The sequence below is a fragment of the Aethalodelphis obliquidens genome, unplaced genomic scaffold, assembly GCF_003676395.1.
Source record: "Aethalodelphis obliquidens isolate GAN/ISIS:26980383/991018 unplaced genomic scaffold, ASM367639v1 scaffold42, whole genome shotgun sequence".
NCBI lineage: Eukaryota > Metazoa > Chordata > Mammalia > Artiodactyla > Delphinidae > Aethalodelphis > Aethalodelphis obliquidens.
In genome coordinates, this window is record NW_020837986.1 from 13095971 (window position 1) to 13113486 (window position 17516).

At 48.0% G+C, this 17516-nt stretch overlaps 1 protein-coding gene across 4 annotated transcripts in view; it reads right to left on the minus strand.

Moving 5' to 3' along the window:
- HCK (HCK proto-oncogene, Src family tyrosine kinase) overlaps positions 1 to 15439 on the minus strand; it is a 38880-nt gene extending 23441 nt beyond the window's left edge. For 2 of the 4 annotated variants that reach the window (XM_027078626.1, XM_027078625.1), the window contains exons 1-2: positions 15208 to 15439; positions 763 to 880 (exon numbers count right to left, since the gene is read on the minus strand). In XM_027078626.1, the coding sequence (XP_026934427.1) occupies positions 763 to 879 (117 nt within the window). In that variant the 5' untranslated portion in view covers position 880; positions 15208 to 15439. Of the gene's footprint in view, positions 1 to 762; positions 881 to 7346; positions 7463 to 15207 lie in introns of all 4 variants that reach the window. The other 2 variants (XM_027078623.1, XM_027078624.1) reach the window with 2 other exon arrangements.
- Between the last annotated feature and the right edge of the window lie 2077 nt (positions 15440 to 17516).

Sequence of the window (17516 nt, forward strand, 5' to 3'; positions counted from 1 at the left end):
TACTGTTCTTGTCACTAGCATTTGGCTCTGTTACTCTTGTTCCTACCCCTGGGACATTGGAAACTGCACTGCCCAAGTTTCAATCCTTACAACCAGGTGGTCTTCAGCAAGTTATTTAATCTCTCTGTGTCTCATCTGTAAAATGGGTATAATATAAATTGTGACCTACAAGAGCACTGTTGTGAGGATTAAAGGTGTTAGTAACAGTAATGCACTTAAGGTAGGGCTTGGTTCATCGTAAGCTCTGTAGAAGTGTAAGAGAAGTAAGCAAATAACCTCTGCTAGTATTACCACTTCTCTCATTTACTCTTTCTGCTTTTGTTCCTACTGCTATTGCTGTTATATTGCCACTAGTATTGTTGTTACTGTTATTGCTACCATTGTTATTACAGTTACTGCCATGATGCTGATACTGTCATCATTCCTGTCATTACTTCAACTGCTGTTGTCACTAACCTACTCACTCATTACTCTCAGTACTGCTTATGGTACTTCCTAGGTGTGAGGCCGGCCATGCCCCCTGGGACCTGGTCACCCAGGCTGATGGGCCAAGGCCTGGGCAGTGGGACAAGGGGCAGTGACATCCCCGCCCTGGGTGCTTGGTGCAGGTGTATCCTGGGGAGTCAGGGAGCTGCTGGCAACCGGTAAGCTCCATTTCACCCCAGGCTCACCCTGCTCGCCCTTGGGAAAACAGGAAGCGGTGAGGGCAGGTTGGGGCAGCCCCCGGGCTGCCGTCGGTCTCCCCTTTCTTCCCCAACTCACCCGCTTGCCCGAGGACGTGGGATCCGGCACATACAAAGCGCTGTGTGGGCTGGTGTTGGGCTCCGTTTTTGAGACCTTGCCTCCATCCCGGAGGAACTTGGACTTCACACACCCCATCCTGTGGTAGAGAGAAAGGAGATGAGCCCCGCTTGCTCTGAGCCCCACACGGGGGAGTCTTTGATGCTGGGCTCTAGACCCCGTGTTCCCAGGCTGGCACCCTGTCACCTTCCCTGTCTCCCCTCCGCCTCTCTGCCCCCCTCACCCCACCCTGGCCACGTGGAGCTCACTCTGCCTTTGTCATCTCTGGGCTTCCCCACACCACGTCTGGCCCGCACCCACACAGAGCTGACAAGCTGTCGTAGTCATGCTACCAAGGACCCCTGCGATGGGGAGTTTATTCAGAGAATAAATCGTGATGATCATTGAAATTCAGCAGGTGGAGCCTCGGAGCAGAGTGGGGGGGGGAGTGTGGGAGCTGCCAGCTCTGGGGTCAGAAAGCCTGAGCTGACGCTTGACCCCTCCCTCCCCAACTAGCAGCTCACTTACCATGCCCCCTGCTCCCCAGTCTCAGTTCCTCATCAGCAAAGTGGGGATAATAATACGACCTACTCGCCGCGCGTTGGGAGGACGAGAAAGCACGTGGGTGGGGAAATACTCAACACAGAGTCAGGCTCAGAGCAAATGGTGAAGTAAAACTATACTCTCATTATATAACGTCAACATTTTATATAAACTGATAAGGATCAGGTCACATAATGTGGCTCAAACAATCAAGGTCATCATATTCCTCACATCATTTTCTAGTTGCCTTCTAACAGCTTCCTTCCTTCTTCCCTCCCTCCCCCCCCGCCCCTTTTTCTTTTTTTCTTCCTTCCCTTCTTTCGCTCATGGATTTATTTGGTCATTCAACCATTCATTTACTCAGCAAACGTTTACTGAGCACTCTTCTAAACCATGATTAAGACAAGCAAGTTCATGCCCTTACGGAGCTCACTCTGGAGGTGGATGGGAGACGCAGACGATAAACAGGTAACAAATAAATAACAAGATAAATTCAGTTAGTGAAAAGTGTGAGGATGATAAAAGAGGATGTGATCAGGAACAACTATGCGGGGCCCCTTTACACAGGGCGGTTGGGGAAGGCCTCTCTCAGGAGGTGATATTGGACCTGGGGCCTGACTGACACAAAGGAGCCAGTTATGTAACACTCTGAGGGAACAGTGTTCCAGGCAGAGGGAACAGCAAGTGCAAAGGAATGTGATTGAAGAGAATCGGGCACTGAAAGGAGGCCAGTGTGACTGGAGACCACAGGCAGCAGAGAGAGGATAGCATGTGACAAGGATGCCCCATGTTGTGAGGAGTTTGGATTTGATTCTAAGGATGATGGGAAACCATGGAAAGTTTCAAGCAGAAGGATGACAGGGTTCAGTGTGTACTTTAAATAATCCCACTGGCTGCTCGGTGGAGTATGGACTTTAGTGAGCAGGGCAGGGAGCCCTGTCCACTGCAGGAGTCCAGGCTTGAGATGATGGTGGCCTGGCCCGGGGTGGTGGCTATCGAGGAGGGGGTAAGAAGTGGACAGATTCGGGGGACATTTTGGAGGTAGAGCTGACAGACTTTGCTGGTGGATTAATCAAATTTAAAGACACTTAAAGAAAACACTTTTACCTGATCAGAGTCAAAACTTAATTGTTAAAGTGGCAGAAACTTTTTCTTTCTTTTCTCAAAATGTGCACATGTATTTGCTGAGAAGATAGGCTGTGAGCCGCCACATAAGGAAGTAACTGTCTTCCTCATCTCTACACAATCACAATTCTCTTCTAAAGCAGTTAGAACTCAGTTATACTTATCTTGTTAAAATAAACATGTGTTTGTGGCTTAAGAAATAACCCCGAATTCCTAGGTTAACGAGAGTTATTTTTTTAAGATTCTTTTTATTTACAAGGATGTTTTCTGTCTGTCCTGGTGGGAACTGGGAACAGTTTACCACATCAAGACTTGAGCGGGTTTTGCTTCATTCGCCTTTTGCAAATAAAGTAAGGAACTAATCCAGACTCCTGGAGCGCTAGATCATTATTTTGAAAAATGATTGCAATGAATCAGTGCTTTATAATGTACTTGTATGCATCGAAAACAAAAACCAATACCTCTCTGACTTGTGATAAATATGGTTTACACTTGTGGGAAATAAAACAGCATAGTGTGTGGTTTTGTATGACAAAATTATATGACGTTTCATATATTTTGATTAACTTAAGGGTGTTCTGGGAAGAGCATAGCTGTGTGAGGTACAGCCGCTCCCTCCACCTCTCTGAGTGCCTATTGGGTATGCCTTACATCATCAAGTTACATATTCAGCATGGCCACAGGGTCTCGAGGGATGGGTCTCCCCAGGCATGAACACGCATGATCCATGGATGGTGGGGTTCTACCTCCCGGGGTGGCTGCAATCACAGATGAGCTGAGAAGTGTAAAGGTGTCTGCCACACGATAAGTGCGACAGAAATGTTAACCTTAACCATTTCCATTCCCTAGCAAATGTGGCACTGCCCTGGAGCATAAAGGAAGCACTGTTTGCAAGTCCTTTGGCCTACAAGTGTAGAGATACCACAGTACTCTAGAAGTTAACTTTTTAAAATAGGGAATTCCCGTTAGTTCAATTTTTGCACAATAAAGTTTTTTTTTTTAAAGTGATGTCCTAGCAGGAGTCAAATTTGCATAAAATGTGATTTCCCCCTAAGTCAAGAGAACCATTCTACTGCCTGGTCTGGAGCGGCCTCAGAAATGCTTATTTTCACGACCACTAGACCTAGCCATGTAACGTGAGCCACGTATATAATTAAAAATTTTCTACAGCCACATTTTTTCAAGGTAAAAAGAAACAAGGGAATTAATTTTAAGATGTATTTATTTTTCCCAATATGTCAAAATTATTAACATGTACTCAATATAAAATTATCATTGAGATACTTTATATATACATATTTTTTCATGCTGAGTCTTCACATCCCAGGGTGTGTTTTACACGTACAGCACATCTCAGCTAGGACTTGCCGTGTTTCACGTGCTCAAGACCTGTCTGTGGCTCAAGCTACTGTACTCAGCAGTGCAGATACAGAAAGTTTCCATCTCTGCAGCACAGCAGAGGCTGGTCTTGTTCATGTCTGTGTCCCTCAGCACTTAGCTCAGTGCCTCCCTGGCACACGGTAGGAGCATAATGCACCGTTAGTGAGTAAATACATGCCCAGAGCCCACGCTTTATGTGGTCAGGCCAAAGTAAAAGCATCAGGACCTGGTTCCTGCTCCAGTTGGGATGGGAAGACTGGACATACAGAACTACATTCCCAAGAAGCTGTTAGGCATTGGCAAGGACAGTCAGAGCCATGCAAAGACTGCTACAATACTCACTGAGTGAGAAAAGCAAACTGCAAAACATATATAATATCAAGCCATTTTGTAAAATGAATATATATCCGGGTTCTGCCACTAACATGTGTATGCTAGTTTGTTCATAGGAAAAACAACCTGTTTATAATAATTGAGCAGCAGGATAATGAGTTGGGTTTTGAAGAACGGGAAGGATTTCAATAAAGATTGGGGGAAACTCAAGAATGTTCCAAAGAAGCACTGACTTTCAAAAAGGATTTGAGGGAGCTTATAATATTAAACCATATACAGAGCACTTCAAGACTCAAAAAGGGTTATGCTACACCATTTAGAAAGGAAAGATTATTGAACCAGAAGCCTAGGGTGCTACTGCTACTGCCATTGAGCAGTAGATTTATCTCTGAGTTTCCTAGCAGCCAAGATAAAAATGGCAATTTGTACATTGTTAACATAAAATCCCAGGAAGCATGGCAATTTACTGAGAGAAACAAATATTTTTTGAGCACTAAATTCAAAAGAGAATTTATTATGTGAATCATCCTATAAAGGTCACTGGAGAACACAATGAACAGTGATTTGGCAGCAAAGTCTGCTGTATGTTGACAAGTAGTCCCCAAATACATGATGCTGATGTTTGGGTGGGTTTGGAAACCATGGGATGGGGGTGGGGAGAGGGCGAGGGAAGAGGTTTATATATCCCAGGGCTTCTCTGCAGAGCGGGGGCTGCACAGTTGCTTGAACTGAGTGAGAAATGTAAGAGTGCCTGGCTACTCAGAGTGTGGCCAGCATGAAGACCAGCAGCATCTTCGTACCGGAGGCGTTAGAAATGCAATCTCGGGCCCCACCTCCCAAATCGGAATGTGCGTTTTAACGAGGCTCAGGTAATTCCCGTGATCATTCTAATTGAGAACCGGGCAGATGAACATTTTTTGCTCTTGCTTCCTCAGCATCCATCCCTTTTCTGATAACAGTGCCTGGATATTCCTTGGGCACCCAGCTTCTCCCACTCAATGGGCTTTCAGGGGGCTACCCCACCCTTGCCTTCAGGGATTGACAACTTGATACAGGCCCAGCCCATTCGAGAATTCCATGTTCCACGACAACCAATGGTGCTTGGTTCAGTTATAGGTATGTACGTGATCCTAGCCGAGGCAGAGTCTGCCCTGAGGTTTTGCTGGAAAAATTAGGGAAAAGGCACTCTCTTTCCATAAGCGTTGATGTGGATGTGAATGTAGATGTAGGTATAGATGTGGACGTCGATGTAGATATGAATGTGGATGTGGATGTAGGTATAGATATAGATGGAGATGTGGATGTGGATGGAGATGTAGTTATAGATGTGGATGTAGCTATAGATGTGGATGTGGATGTAGCTGTGGATGTGGATGCAGGTATAGATGTGGGTATAGATGTAGATAGGGATGTAGAAAACTGGAGCTCTTGGGAGCCATCCTGACATCATGAAGGGAGGGACTGCCTTTGAGTGAAGCCATCACAAAGGACAGCAGAGCTGAACAATGGAGACAATGTGATTCCTGAAGACATGTTTGAACACCTGGATCCAGCTATGCCTAAAACTTTCCAACCTCAGAATTTTGTAATTCACGAGCAAGTAAATTCTCAATTCTGCCTAAGCCAGTTTGAGTTGGATTTCTGCCACTTGTACCCAAAGAGTCCTCACTGATTCTTGCATATTCCTGGGCCACACTCTGGACTGAATGAACTAGAGTTTCTGGGGATGTAGGCCTGGAATCTGCATTTCTAACAATTCTTTAGGAGATTCTTATCACACTAAAATTTGAGACCAACCAATGTAGTGGAATGAAGGTCAAACTTGGGGTCTGAATACTTGGGTTTGGATCCCAGTTCTGCCACTGACTGGCTGTGTAACCTTGAGTAAGTCACTTCCCCTCTCTGAGCCTCATTTTCTTCCCTGTATGATAGAAGGCACTTGCTTCTCAAGCTTGTGGGACAGAGATGTGAAAGGCTTTTTAAAATTTCTGAAAACACATGTTTCTTGTCTAATCTGATTCGAAACCAGGCTCTGAGAGCAGAAGTGGCCTGCCTGGCCCCAGACTAACTTAGGACAGCTGATCCCTGACAAAGACACTTGCTCAGGTCACTGCTGAACTCCTGGGACCTGAAACCGGCTCCTCGTCCCCTCAGCTCCTGCAGGTGCTGCATGGAAGGGAAATGAGAAAGTCCAGCTTGCTTGGCCTGGCTGCCTCCCATGGTCACCGTGCTGGCTGTGGAGGCCTCAGAGCCGCCTCCTGAACTCTCAGAGCCAAGCCCAGGTCCTGCCTGTCCATCCTGTGGATCGGGCGGGAGATGGTTTTCTAGGAGCTTTTAGGCTCAAGCAGAGGCTTGTGAGGGCTGGGGGAGAGGAGCCCTGGAGTTTGGTCCCACCTCTGCCACAGACTCACTGTGTGACCTCAGGCAAGTCCCAGCCTCTCTCTGGGCCTCAGTTTCCCCAAATATGAAGTGAGATGTTGGATGATAAGTTCTCTGAAGGGAACAGCTATAGTTCTTTCCTGAGTAGCATCTACTCCTCCTTCTTTTGACAACAGCTCCCCAGTTTTCTTTCGGAACCACCCTTCCCCCATTCTCAACCCATGGATTGCGGTAAAGCTGACTTCAACCTCTGGCTGTAGGGGTGGGTCTGTGACCAAGTCTGGCCAATCAGTAATAGAAGTAGAGATGGGCATGTGACTCAATCCTGGCCCGTGAGCATCATCCGTTTGGCTGGAAAAGAGGCTTGCAGTTGCAAACAGAGCCAAGAAATGAAGAAATACAGGTTCTCCAGCCCTACCTGAAGTTGATGTGCTCGTGGACTTTCCAATAACCCCCTTCTTCTGTTTGAGCCAGTTTGAGTTAAATTTCTGCTCCCTTAAACCTCAAAGGGTCCTGCCCAGTGCAAAGGAAATTCTTACAAGGGATTGCAATTCATACTCAAGTGTTAATGGCTTACGGGAAAGACTGCCTTGATAGGAAGTTTGATGGAAGAAAGTAAAGAGAGTACTAGACCCATTAGAGTAGGTGAGGGTGTGTGAAGTATGGACCCCATGAAGATGACGGCACTGAAGCCATGCTTAGAAAGGGCTTCCATACATATTTGTGGAATGAATATATTGTGTTCAACCCTCTCTAGGCCTGACCATACTTGACTGAAGTCAGCAGGACCAGAATTATGAACCCACCTGTCAGATGGGGAAATGGAGGCCCATGGCAGAGAGCATCCCCAGGTGATCAGTGGCAAGTACAACAAGAACTCAGCTCTCCTGCCTCTCATACTTCACTGGGTCAGCCTCAGAAGCTGCAGTGGGGAAAGGGGAGGGGGGATGAGTTAACACAAACAGGAAGCTTAGGAAGGCAGACCGCCAGAGGCCCAGGGCTCAAGACTGTCCAGTTAGAGGAAACTTCCCTTCTCTGAATAGCTCAGCCATGGGGGTGGGGGAGAAAGCATTTCACTATGAGGGACCAAGTCCCTGAAGAGTTTTCAGGAGTTCAGAGCCCTACAGCTCCCTCTTCTCGAGTTCCCTGACTGTCTTCTGAATGAACCAGACAAACCTCCAAGTGACTGTTATCCATAATGGACATTTGGGGGTCACCCCTGTCTCCCCATCTCTTCTCTTTTCTGACCCTCAGCTTCTTTCTGATCAAGAGCTCAAAACTTTGACTTTGCAAACGGGAAGGGACTGGAGAGACCTTTGTTTTACAGATGGGAGCAGCAGCCCCAGAGAGGGCGGGTGTCATGCCCTGGTTTACACGAAAGCAAGTGACAGAGCAACACACTGAAGAGGAACTCGGGCCTTTGGTCATTTGCCTCACTTGGCCAGAGGGTTGGCTCTGAGATGCATGTGTTCCAACCACTTGTTCCAAACATGTAGTAAGTTTTTAGCATGTTCAATGTTACCTCTGGGTCACCTGGTCAACTCCAGAACTCAAGGGCACTTGCGAGCCTCCTTAGAATAATACTATCTTTAAGGTAGGCAGGGGGCAGGGAAGTTTGGAAAACATAGGATGGGATTTGAAGCCAGAAAGAGCTGGGTTTGAATTCCCATTCTGCCTCTTACAGAAGTGAGCCTTTTAAAAATATAAGTCAAGTCATGTTGCTCCTCTGCTCAGAACCTCCTGGGGCTGCCATCTCACTTGGAGTAAAAGCCCAGCTCCCCTCTATGGCTGGCAAGGCTCCATGGCCTGGAATCCCCTCAACCTCACAGTCCTGTCTCCTCCAGCCCTCCCTTGATTTTTCCATTTCAGCCACACTAGCCTCTTGCTACTCTTCAACTCACCAACCATGTGTCCACCTCAGGACCATTGCACATGCTGCTTTCTGGAATGTTCGTCACCCAGAAAGCCTCTTTCTCTTCATGTAGATCTCTTTGCAGATCTCACTTTCTCAGAGGGGTCTTCCCTCATCACCCTGGCTAAGATAGGAACTCCGCCCCCAACTCCCAACACTTTCTGGCCCCTTCCCAGCTCTATTCTTCATGGCTTTAACCACCACCTAACGTGGCAATTCTACTGAGAGCAGAATTGACAAATGGCCCCAGCTGCTGTGCTTTGAAGACCGTCACTGTTGCCATGGGCTGCTCCCAGCCAGGGACTGAGTGTGGCGGGGATACTGAGGCAGGCCCGTGCCAGGGGGACCTCTGATAGGAGACTTCGGCTAAGGGCTCTTTGACAGCCTTGCCAACCTTCCTTAGAACTGCCCTGCAGTCTAAGACACTTCCACCTTCCCTTCCTTGCTTGTTCTCTTCCTTCCTCCCTCCTTCCTTCATTTGGAGTCAGACGCACCTGCTATCTGATGGCTCTCCTAGCCTCTCCTAGCTTCTCCCACAGGCATTCCCTCTAATCAATTTCTTGCACATTTAATCTCTCTGAGAGTCTGCTTCTCAAAGGACCTGAACTAACACACCTATTGTTACCTGTGGATGTATCATCTGGCCTCCCATAGAAAGTAAGATACATGAGGGTAATGATTGTTTGGTACCTGGCTATATACTAGTGTGCAAAACTAGGACACAGTAGGTGCTCAATAAATTCTTGACTAATTGAACAAAGTGCCCTTTAGCTGCCAGGGTGCCCTAGATTTCCCCATTTAAACAATAGTTACAAATGTGTGTTTAAACTGAGAAGGACTCTCCATGTTTATTTATCTCTGCTTGGAGAGGAACAAAGTCTTTCCTCGATTGAAGCTGAGTGGAGGTGGCCCCCTTCAGAAAGGACATGGTGGTCAGTTCGCCCCAGGGACAACTTTTCACTTCAACCTCCCAACGTGCTCCGAGGTCAGCTGCCCCCAAATCTGTCCTCAGTTAATGGAAACTTCAAAGCCAAAAAAACACATCCTCTGACCCTTTTACACTTATTCTTTTATAGTTGACAGAGCCTATTCTTTTCTGTTTTGGTGGGTATGTGTTTTTGTTTTTAAAATTACCTTTCATCACCTAGTAAAACAATACACCGTCCTTGTTAAAAATGAAAACAAGGACTTCCCTGGTGGTCCAGTGGTTAAGACTTCACACTTCCACTGCAGCGGACCCAGGTTTGATCCCTGGTCGGGGAACTGAGATCCTGCATGCCTTCGTGGGGTGGCCAAAAAATTTAAAAAAAGAAAAATTGAAAACAATACAGCGAAATCTAAGGCACCCTTGGAGTAAGGCTTGTAAGGTACCCTTTACAGGCTCTCCACGGCCACCCCTCCCCCCTCCAGGTAGCCTCTGCACGTGCGTCTGCATACGTGTACTATATCAGAGAAGATGCTGTCGGCGCTCTGCCCCATAGCTCAGCGCTTCACCATTTCCGAACACTCGCCGGACGTCAACTGCTAGCACTTGCATCTCTTTGCCTAAGAGATTTCTCTGTGGCCCTTGGTGCCTGCTCTGCCCTTGAGCTTGGCAAGTGGAAGTGCTAGAGAATCACCATCCCTCAGGAGCAGCCCTCGACCAGTGGCTGACAGGAGCAGGCAGATAAATACCCCAGTTCCTTTGCTTCTCAAGCACGGTCATCAGCTCCCAGTGGAAATGAGCTCCAGGTGCCCACAACGGGACTGGCTTGATAACACACCTTGATTGGCTGCCTTCTCTCCTTGTTTTGCTTCCCCACTCTCCTACCAGGGTTTTCTGGGATCTGCTCCCAAATAAACTAAATAGTAAATGCATTTGAAATCTTTTCTATGGTCTGCTTCTGGGCCAACTCAATCTGAGACATATACGCCTCTAGAAAATATGGAGTATCTTTTGTGTGTGTTCACATCAAAGGAATACTGTTCTGCACGCATCATGAGGCAGTATTCTTATTCCCATCTTTTAGATGAGGAAATTGAGACTCAGAGAGTGAAGGAATTTGCCTGATGCATCACGACTTGTATGAGGCAATGTCAGCGCTCAAACTCAGGTCTCCTGTGCTCCGTCTCCTGTGCTTCACTGCTCTGGCAGAGCAACCTGTTCTCTTGGTTGCACCTAAGTCTCCTGGACCAAAGGATTTCATGGTGATGGTGGGAGCTCGGGCAGGTGTCATAGGGCAGGATTAGGAATGCAAGCCCCTGTGCAGTGCCATCCAGAGGGTGCAGCATGTATGGCCACAGCCACTGCCAAGAACGGGGCACGTTTTACATCCAAGCAAGGGTTTCTTCTGTATCATTACCCCTGCCTCTGAAAGTACACTAAAACTCCCAGTCCTGGGGTGGAGGAAACCGGAGAAATGGGATGGGGATCAAAATGCTGTGAGGGGGACTTCCCTGGCGGTCCAGTGGTTAAGACTTTGCCTTCCAATGCAGGGGGTGCGGGTTCGATCCCTGGTTGGGGAGCTAAGATCCCACATGCTTCGTGGCGAAAAAACGGAAACATGAAAACAGAAGCAAAGATTGTAACAAATTCAATAAAGACTTAAAAAAAAATGTGCTGTGAGGGTTTGCTTAGAAAGACAGAGGCTAAGAGAGATTGTACTACTAACTTTGTGTGTAACTTTGGGAAAGTTACTTACCCTCTCTGGGCCTGACATTTCTTTTCTATTTAAAGGGAGGCCTTGTCATGATTGGAGGGCTGGGCTTGAAAACTCAAGTGACTATAGGGGCCCAAAGGCCATCCACATGAGGAAGGTGGTCCGGGCAAGGGTGCCGCAAACCGGACAGCTCAGGGGCAGTCTACAGGGCAGCCCCATTCAGCATCACCAACGCTACCATGAGTCAATAGCAGGGGAGTACAGGAGATTGGTCTAGAATCTTGGGGTTCTAGTCCCAGGGCTGTCAGCTCCTCCAGTTTTTCAAGAGAAGACAGAAATCCAGATTTATGTGAGCTCTCTTGACTTTAAATGTTAGCAACTAATTTAAAAAGAATCACTTTGTGGGGTCAATTGAAATACGCCTACTTGCTGAAATACCTCCTAGGCAAGGGAGGGAGGGACTGTTCAACGTCCCTCAATTCCGTATTTTTGAGAGGCCCTACTATGTGCCAGGTGCCAGGTGTTAGAGATACAGTAGTTTAGGAGACAGACATGTCTGTGCCCTCATGGGACTTAACTTCTAAAATAGTTTAAAGTCCAAGCCCTGACCAGTCCTCTGAATTCAGACAACTTTCTCCTCACCCTCTGGGGTAAGGGGCCCCACAGAGCATCCTGATTGGGGTGAGATTAAGATTCATGCTTCCCACGCCCATTAGGATGGCTCTAATAATAATTTTTTTTTTTTTTTTTGCGGTACGCGGGCCTCTCACTGTTGTGGCCTCTCCCGTTGTGGAGCAACAGGCTCTGGATGCGCAGGCTCAGCGGCCATGGCTCACGGGCCCAGCCGCTCCGCGGCATGTGGGATCTTCCCAGACCGGGGCACGAACCCGTGTCTGCTGCATCGGCAGGTGGACTCTCAACAACTGCGCCACCAGGGGAGCCCTCTAATAATAATTTTTTAAAAAGGAAAATAGCAAGTGTTGGCCACAATGTGGAGAAATTGGAACTCTTGTACATTGCTGATGGGAATATAAAGTAGTGGAATACAGTCTGGCGATTCCTCCAAAGTTAAACATGGAATTACCATATGACCCAGAAATTCAACTCCTAAGTATATACCCAAGGGAATTGAAAACAGGTGCTCAAATATATGTACATGCATGCTCATAGCAGCACCATTCACAATAGTCAAAACGTGGAAACAACCTGAATTTCCATCTACAGATGAATGGATAAACAAATTGTAACGCATACATACAATGAAATACTATTCAGCCATAAAAGGAATTAAATGTGTCAGTATTTAACTGGATGAACCTTGAAAACATTACGTTAAGTGAAAGAAGCCGGTCACAAAAGGTGTGGCTTTGTGTGATTCCGTTTACATGAAATATCCAGAATAAGTTAATCCAGCGATACAAAAAAGCAGGTTGGTGGCTGCCAAGGGCTGAGAGGAAGGAGGAACAGAGTAACTGCTTAACGTATGGCGTTTCCTTCTGGGATGACGAAGATGTTTTGGAACTACACAGAGGTGCTGATTGCACAACACTGTGAACGTGCGAAATGCCACTGCATTGTTCACTTTAAAATGGTTAATTTTATAATGTTATGCGAAGTTCATCTAAAAATAGTTTTAAAAATTACAAACTACATAAAAGTGCTTTGCTAGGATGGTTAAACAAATTATGGTGCCTCCAAACAGTGGAATATTATTCAGCCATTCAGAATTCGAGGATGTTCTAATGACATGGAAAAATGCTTACAATGTAATACTAAGTAAACAAGTGGGTTACAAATTGTACATGCAGCATTTTACTAATTATGTTAAATAAAATGTGCACAAAAAAGAAGACTATAAAAATAAGCTAAAATGTTTGTTATCCAAAATTTTTTTTAAAGATTCATGTTCCAGGAATTCCCTGATGGTCCAGTGGACCGTCCCTGACTCCCCGAATTCCCTGACTCAGTGCTTTCACTGCTGTGGCCGGGGTTCAATCCCTGGTCGGAGAACTGAGATCCCACAAGCTGCGAAGTGTGGTCAAAAAAACAAACAAAAAACAAACAACAGCAAAAGTTTCATGCTTCCACTTCTTCAGCATCTACTAAGTGTCAGTCATAGTGAACGAGACAAATGAAGATTTTTGCCCTCCTGCAGCAGAGAACAGGCGACAGTGGCCCTGGGTCTAGAAAGAGCTGGAAGGTCAGCAGAGCCAGATTCTTTCTTCTCTCTTCTCTGCCCCAGACTCCCTGGGTGACCCTTTCATGCCTCAGTCCTCCTCATACGCAAAAGCTGCCCCTCGGGAGAGCCATCCAGCCTCTTGGTGTTTCCCCCTAGAAACACCTGTACATGCACCCAAGACCACACATCCAGGCTGGCCCCAGCAGTATTGTGTGTTGTCGTGAACCCATGGAATAACCTGTATGTTCATCACCAGGGGAATGAGAAGTAAGGCAGGATGGTCCCCTGCTGGGATCCTCCCCTTAGAAGGAATAAACTAGAGCTCTGTTTCTTATCCTGGCTAGACCCTAACAACTTAATGATAAGAAGGCAAGGGAAAATGAAACTGCAGAAGAATCACACAGTTAGATAGCATTTATGTAGATCCTTAAAACACGAAAAACAATTTTATGTATTGTTTATGTACCCACATATATGTAATACATTTTTTAAAGGCACAGACAGGAAGCACCGTAATTCATGACAGAGGTTGCCTCTGGGGAGGAAGAGAAACAGAACTGAGAGGGATACAAGGTGGGGAGGCTTCAATTTTAACTGTTACTTTTAGTAATATTATTTTTTAAAAAACTGAAGCAAACAGGACAAAATGTGAACATTTGTTAATTCTGGGTGGTGGGTTCCTGGGATATTTAGTATATTATTCTCTTCACTTTTCTGTATTTTAACCTCATCCCCCTCAAAAAAAAAAAAAGGATAGTGAAAATAAAGCAGTGAAGAGAACCAGTATCTATTGAGGGCTTTCTCTGTGATGGCCAAAGTGGTCCTCAAAGTGTGTCCCCGGGACAGGCAGCATCAGTATCACCTGGGGATGCAAATTCTTGGGGTCCGGTGTCAGACTTACGGAGTCATGAACTCTGGGGTCAAGACCCAGAAATTTGTGTTTTAACAAGCCTTCTAGATGATTCTGTTGTTCTGCTAAAATATGAGAATCACCGGGCTAGACTGTAATAGCTATGGCAATAGTTAACCCGTATTAAGCAATTAGACCTGTCAGTTCTCTAAGAGCGTTCCTTCAGCAACTCAATCTAATCTTCAAAACAACCCTATGAAGGAGCCATATTTTAATTATCCACATTCTACAGTTGTGGAAATGGAGGCACAGAAAGGCTAAATCCGCTGCCCAAGGTCCAACAGGCAGGTTGCTCCCAGAAACCCTTTACCTAACCACTACACTAAACTGTCACTTACATGACCTCTAACATATTCTAGCTCACTGCAGCCTTGGAAGAAAGACTTAGTAGCCCTCTTTGGCAGATTAGGAAATTGGAATTTAGGGAGGGAGAGTGACTTGTCCAAGTTCTCACAAGGAGGAAAGTCAGGGGCTACACATCCTGTTGTCTGTCCAGGAGGTTTTGGGGTTTGACCTAGACCCCCTGGGGATCAGGGCCTAGCTGGGAGAAGGAGGGAGCTCAGCGAGCTGACCCAGCTGCAACCCTGCCTGGGCTCGCACCGTCACGCCTACGGCCAGCTGTCCCCTTCCCCACTACGGCTGCCAACCCGCCGTGACCGTGACGGTCACCCACCCCCACCAGGAACCGTAAGGGCCTTCCCCTCCCGGGCTCCGTGAAGCCTTTTTTTTTTTTTTTTTCCTTTTGCAAAAGGGGAACCTGGAGTGCCCAGAGAAGTGGTGGCTCAGGCACAAAGTCACCCTACAGCTTTCCCAGGCTCGCCGCCAGGCAATTCCGCTGTTCATCTGGGCACCCTCCCCCGCGGGTCGGCCCCCACATCCCACCTCCTGTCCGCCGCTCCCACGAAGGTCCCTTTCCCAGGCAACCCAACCTACGCGGCTCACCACCCCGGGTTCCCTCCGCAGCCCGAAGACCCTCAGACCGAGGGTCACGGGCCGCTGTCCCCGAACCCGTGTGCGCTGCACTCACCTGGGCGCCCGCTCCTCGTCCCGTGGGCAGCCCGGATCCTCGCAGCTCGAGCGCCCCCCCAGCTCGGCAGCCCCCGGCGTCCCGGGCGCTCGTGCCCTAGGGAAAATGGACTGACTTTCGAGAAGAGGCTGGGGCTGCGCTCCGAGGGGCTTCGGGGCCGCGCGTCTTATGGGGCCCTTCTCGTGCTGGACTGTCCGCGTCCCTCCCACTTGCTTCTAGTTCCCGGCGGTGCGCCCGGGGTGGAACCAGGGACGCGGTGTCGCCCACAGGCCATCTGGGCTCCTTAGCCGCGCCCGGAGTGATGCTAACCCCGCCCCCAAGTGTTTTAAACCCGCCCCCGAAGATTCTAACCCCACCCCAGGGACTCTAATCTCTGTCCCCACCTCCTAAAATCCTAATCCCGCCGCCTAAGGATTTTTTTAAACACCGCCCATCCAAGGTTTCTAACCCTGCCCCCAAGAATCCTAACCTTGTCCTTGAGGGATAATAACCCCGCCCCCAAGAATTTTAACCGGTCCTTCAAAGGTCCTAACCCCCAAATAACCTAACACCTCCCCCAATGTATTCTAACGTTGCCTCCCATCGCCCTAATCCTGCCCTAAAGGATTCTAAACCCCACCCTTCCGAGATCCCCAACACCTCATCTCCTCCTCCTGAGATCTTAATTCTGCCCTAAAGGATTTTGAATCTCACATCTGAAGGAATTTTAACCTCGCCTACCGGAGATTTCTAATTCTGGCCCCAGGATTTTAATCCTGCCAACGGAAGGATACTAACCCTTTTCTTTTTTCTTTTTTTCTTTTCTCCCGGTACGCGGGCCTCTCACTGCTGTGGCCTCTCCCGTTGCGGAGCACAGGCTCCGGACGCGCAGGCCCAGCGGCCACGGCTCACGGGCCCAGCCGCTCCGCGGCATGTGGGATCTTCCCAGACCGGGGCACGAACCCGTGTCCGCTGCATCGGCAGGCGGACTCTCAACCACCGCGCCACCAGGGAAGCCCCTAACCCTTTTCTTGAAAACATTCTAACCCAGCCCTCAGGATTTATTACCCTAATCCTAGGGATTCTAATCTCTCTCCTGAGCGATCCCAACATGTTCCCATAGGATTTTAATCCGCCCCCCAGGGCTCTAATCCGGCGCATCCAAATATTCCATCCCTGCCTTCCAGGGTTTCTGATGGCACCTATCAAAGGATTCTAAACCTTTTCAGGAGGATCCTAATCCCACCCTCATCATTCTCACAGGATTCTAAATCCACTCCTCCTCCCCCAAGCATTCCCCACCCTTCCAATCGCCACCTCCTAGCCCGGGCCCCTCCCCACACCGCGTCCCAAGCCTTCCCGGCCCTTCTGTGGTCTGCGGTTTCCGCTCCGCAGGCCCCTGGCGATTCAAACGCCAAGCAAAGTTCTTTGCCTGCAGGAACCAGACTGCCTTACTCCTTGCAGGCTTCCTGGCAGCTCAGAGGAGTTCGAAAATTGAGGGGGCGGCAAGTGGGGCTGGAGGGCACAGCTGGAGGCTGCAGATGAGTGAGATGTGCCCAGGGCCAGGCAAGGGCAGAGCACATCTCCTCCTGGAAAGAGAGGGACTGTCGCCTTAAATTCTGCTGGACACACCTCCAAAATGTACGGGAATCCTACTGTGTCTCTGTAGTCCCACTGCTACCAGCCAGTTCAGGCCACCATCATCTCTCCATTCATTCATTCAGCAAGATTGTGCTGGGCGCTGGGCTACACAGGGCTGGCTTCTTGGCCTCAGCACTATTGACATCTAGGTCCTGAAGTTCTTTGTTGTGGGGTCTGTTTTGTGCATAGTAGAATGTTGAACAGCATTTCTGGATTTAATCCACTAGATGCCAGTAACAACCCCCTTCCCCAGTTGTGACAGCCCAAATGTTTCCAGACATGACCAAACGTCCTGGGGGGAAGGGGGACAGACCACGGATGAGAAAGATAATGACTCTGCTCTTATGTGTTTTGTTTATGTACTTAAATACATGTATGCACTTTTAAAAAGTAGAAAACGGGGGACTTCCCTGGTGGTGCAGTGATTAAGAATCCGCCTGCCAATGCAGGGGACACAGGTTCAATCCCTGGTCCGGGAAGGTCCAACATGCCGCGGATAAGCCCCGGCACCACAACTACTGAAGCTCGTGCGCCACAGTGAGAAGCCCGCGCACCGCAAACAAGTGTGGCCCCTGCTCACTGCAACTAGAGAAAGCCGGCGCGCAGCAATGAAGACCCAACGCAGCCAAAAAAAAAAAAAAAAAAAAGTGGATAATGGGTTTATATATATATATATATTTTTTTTTTTT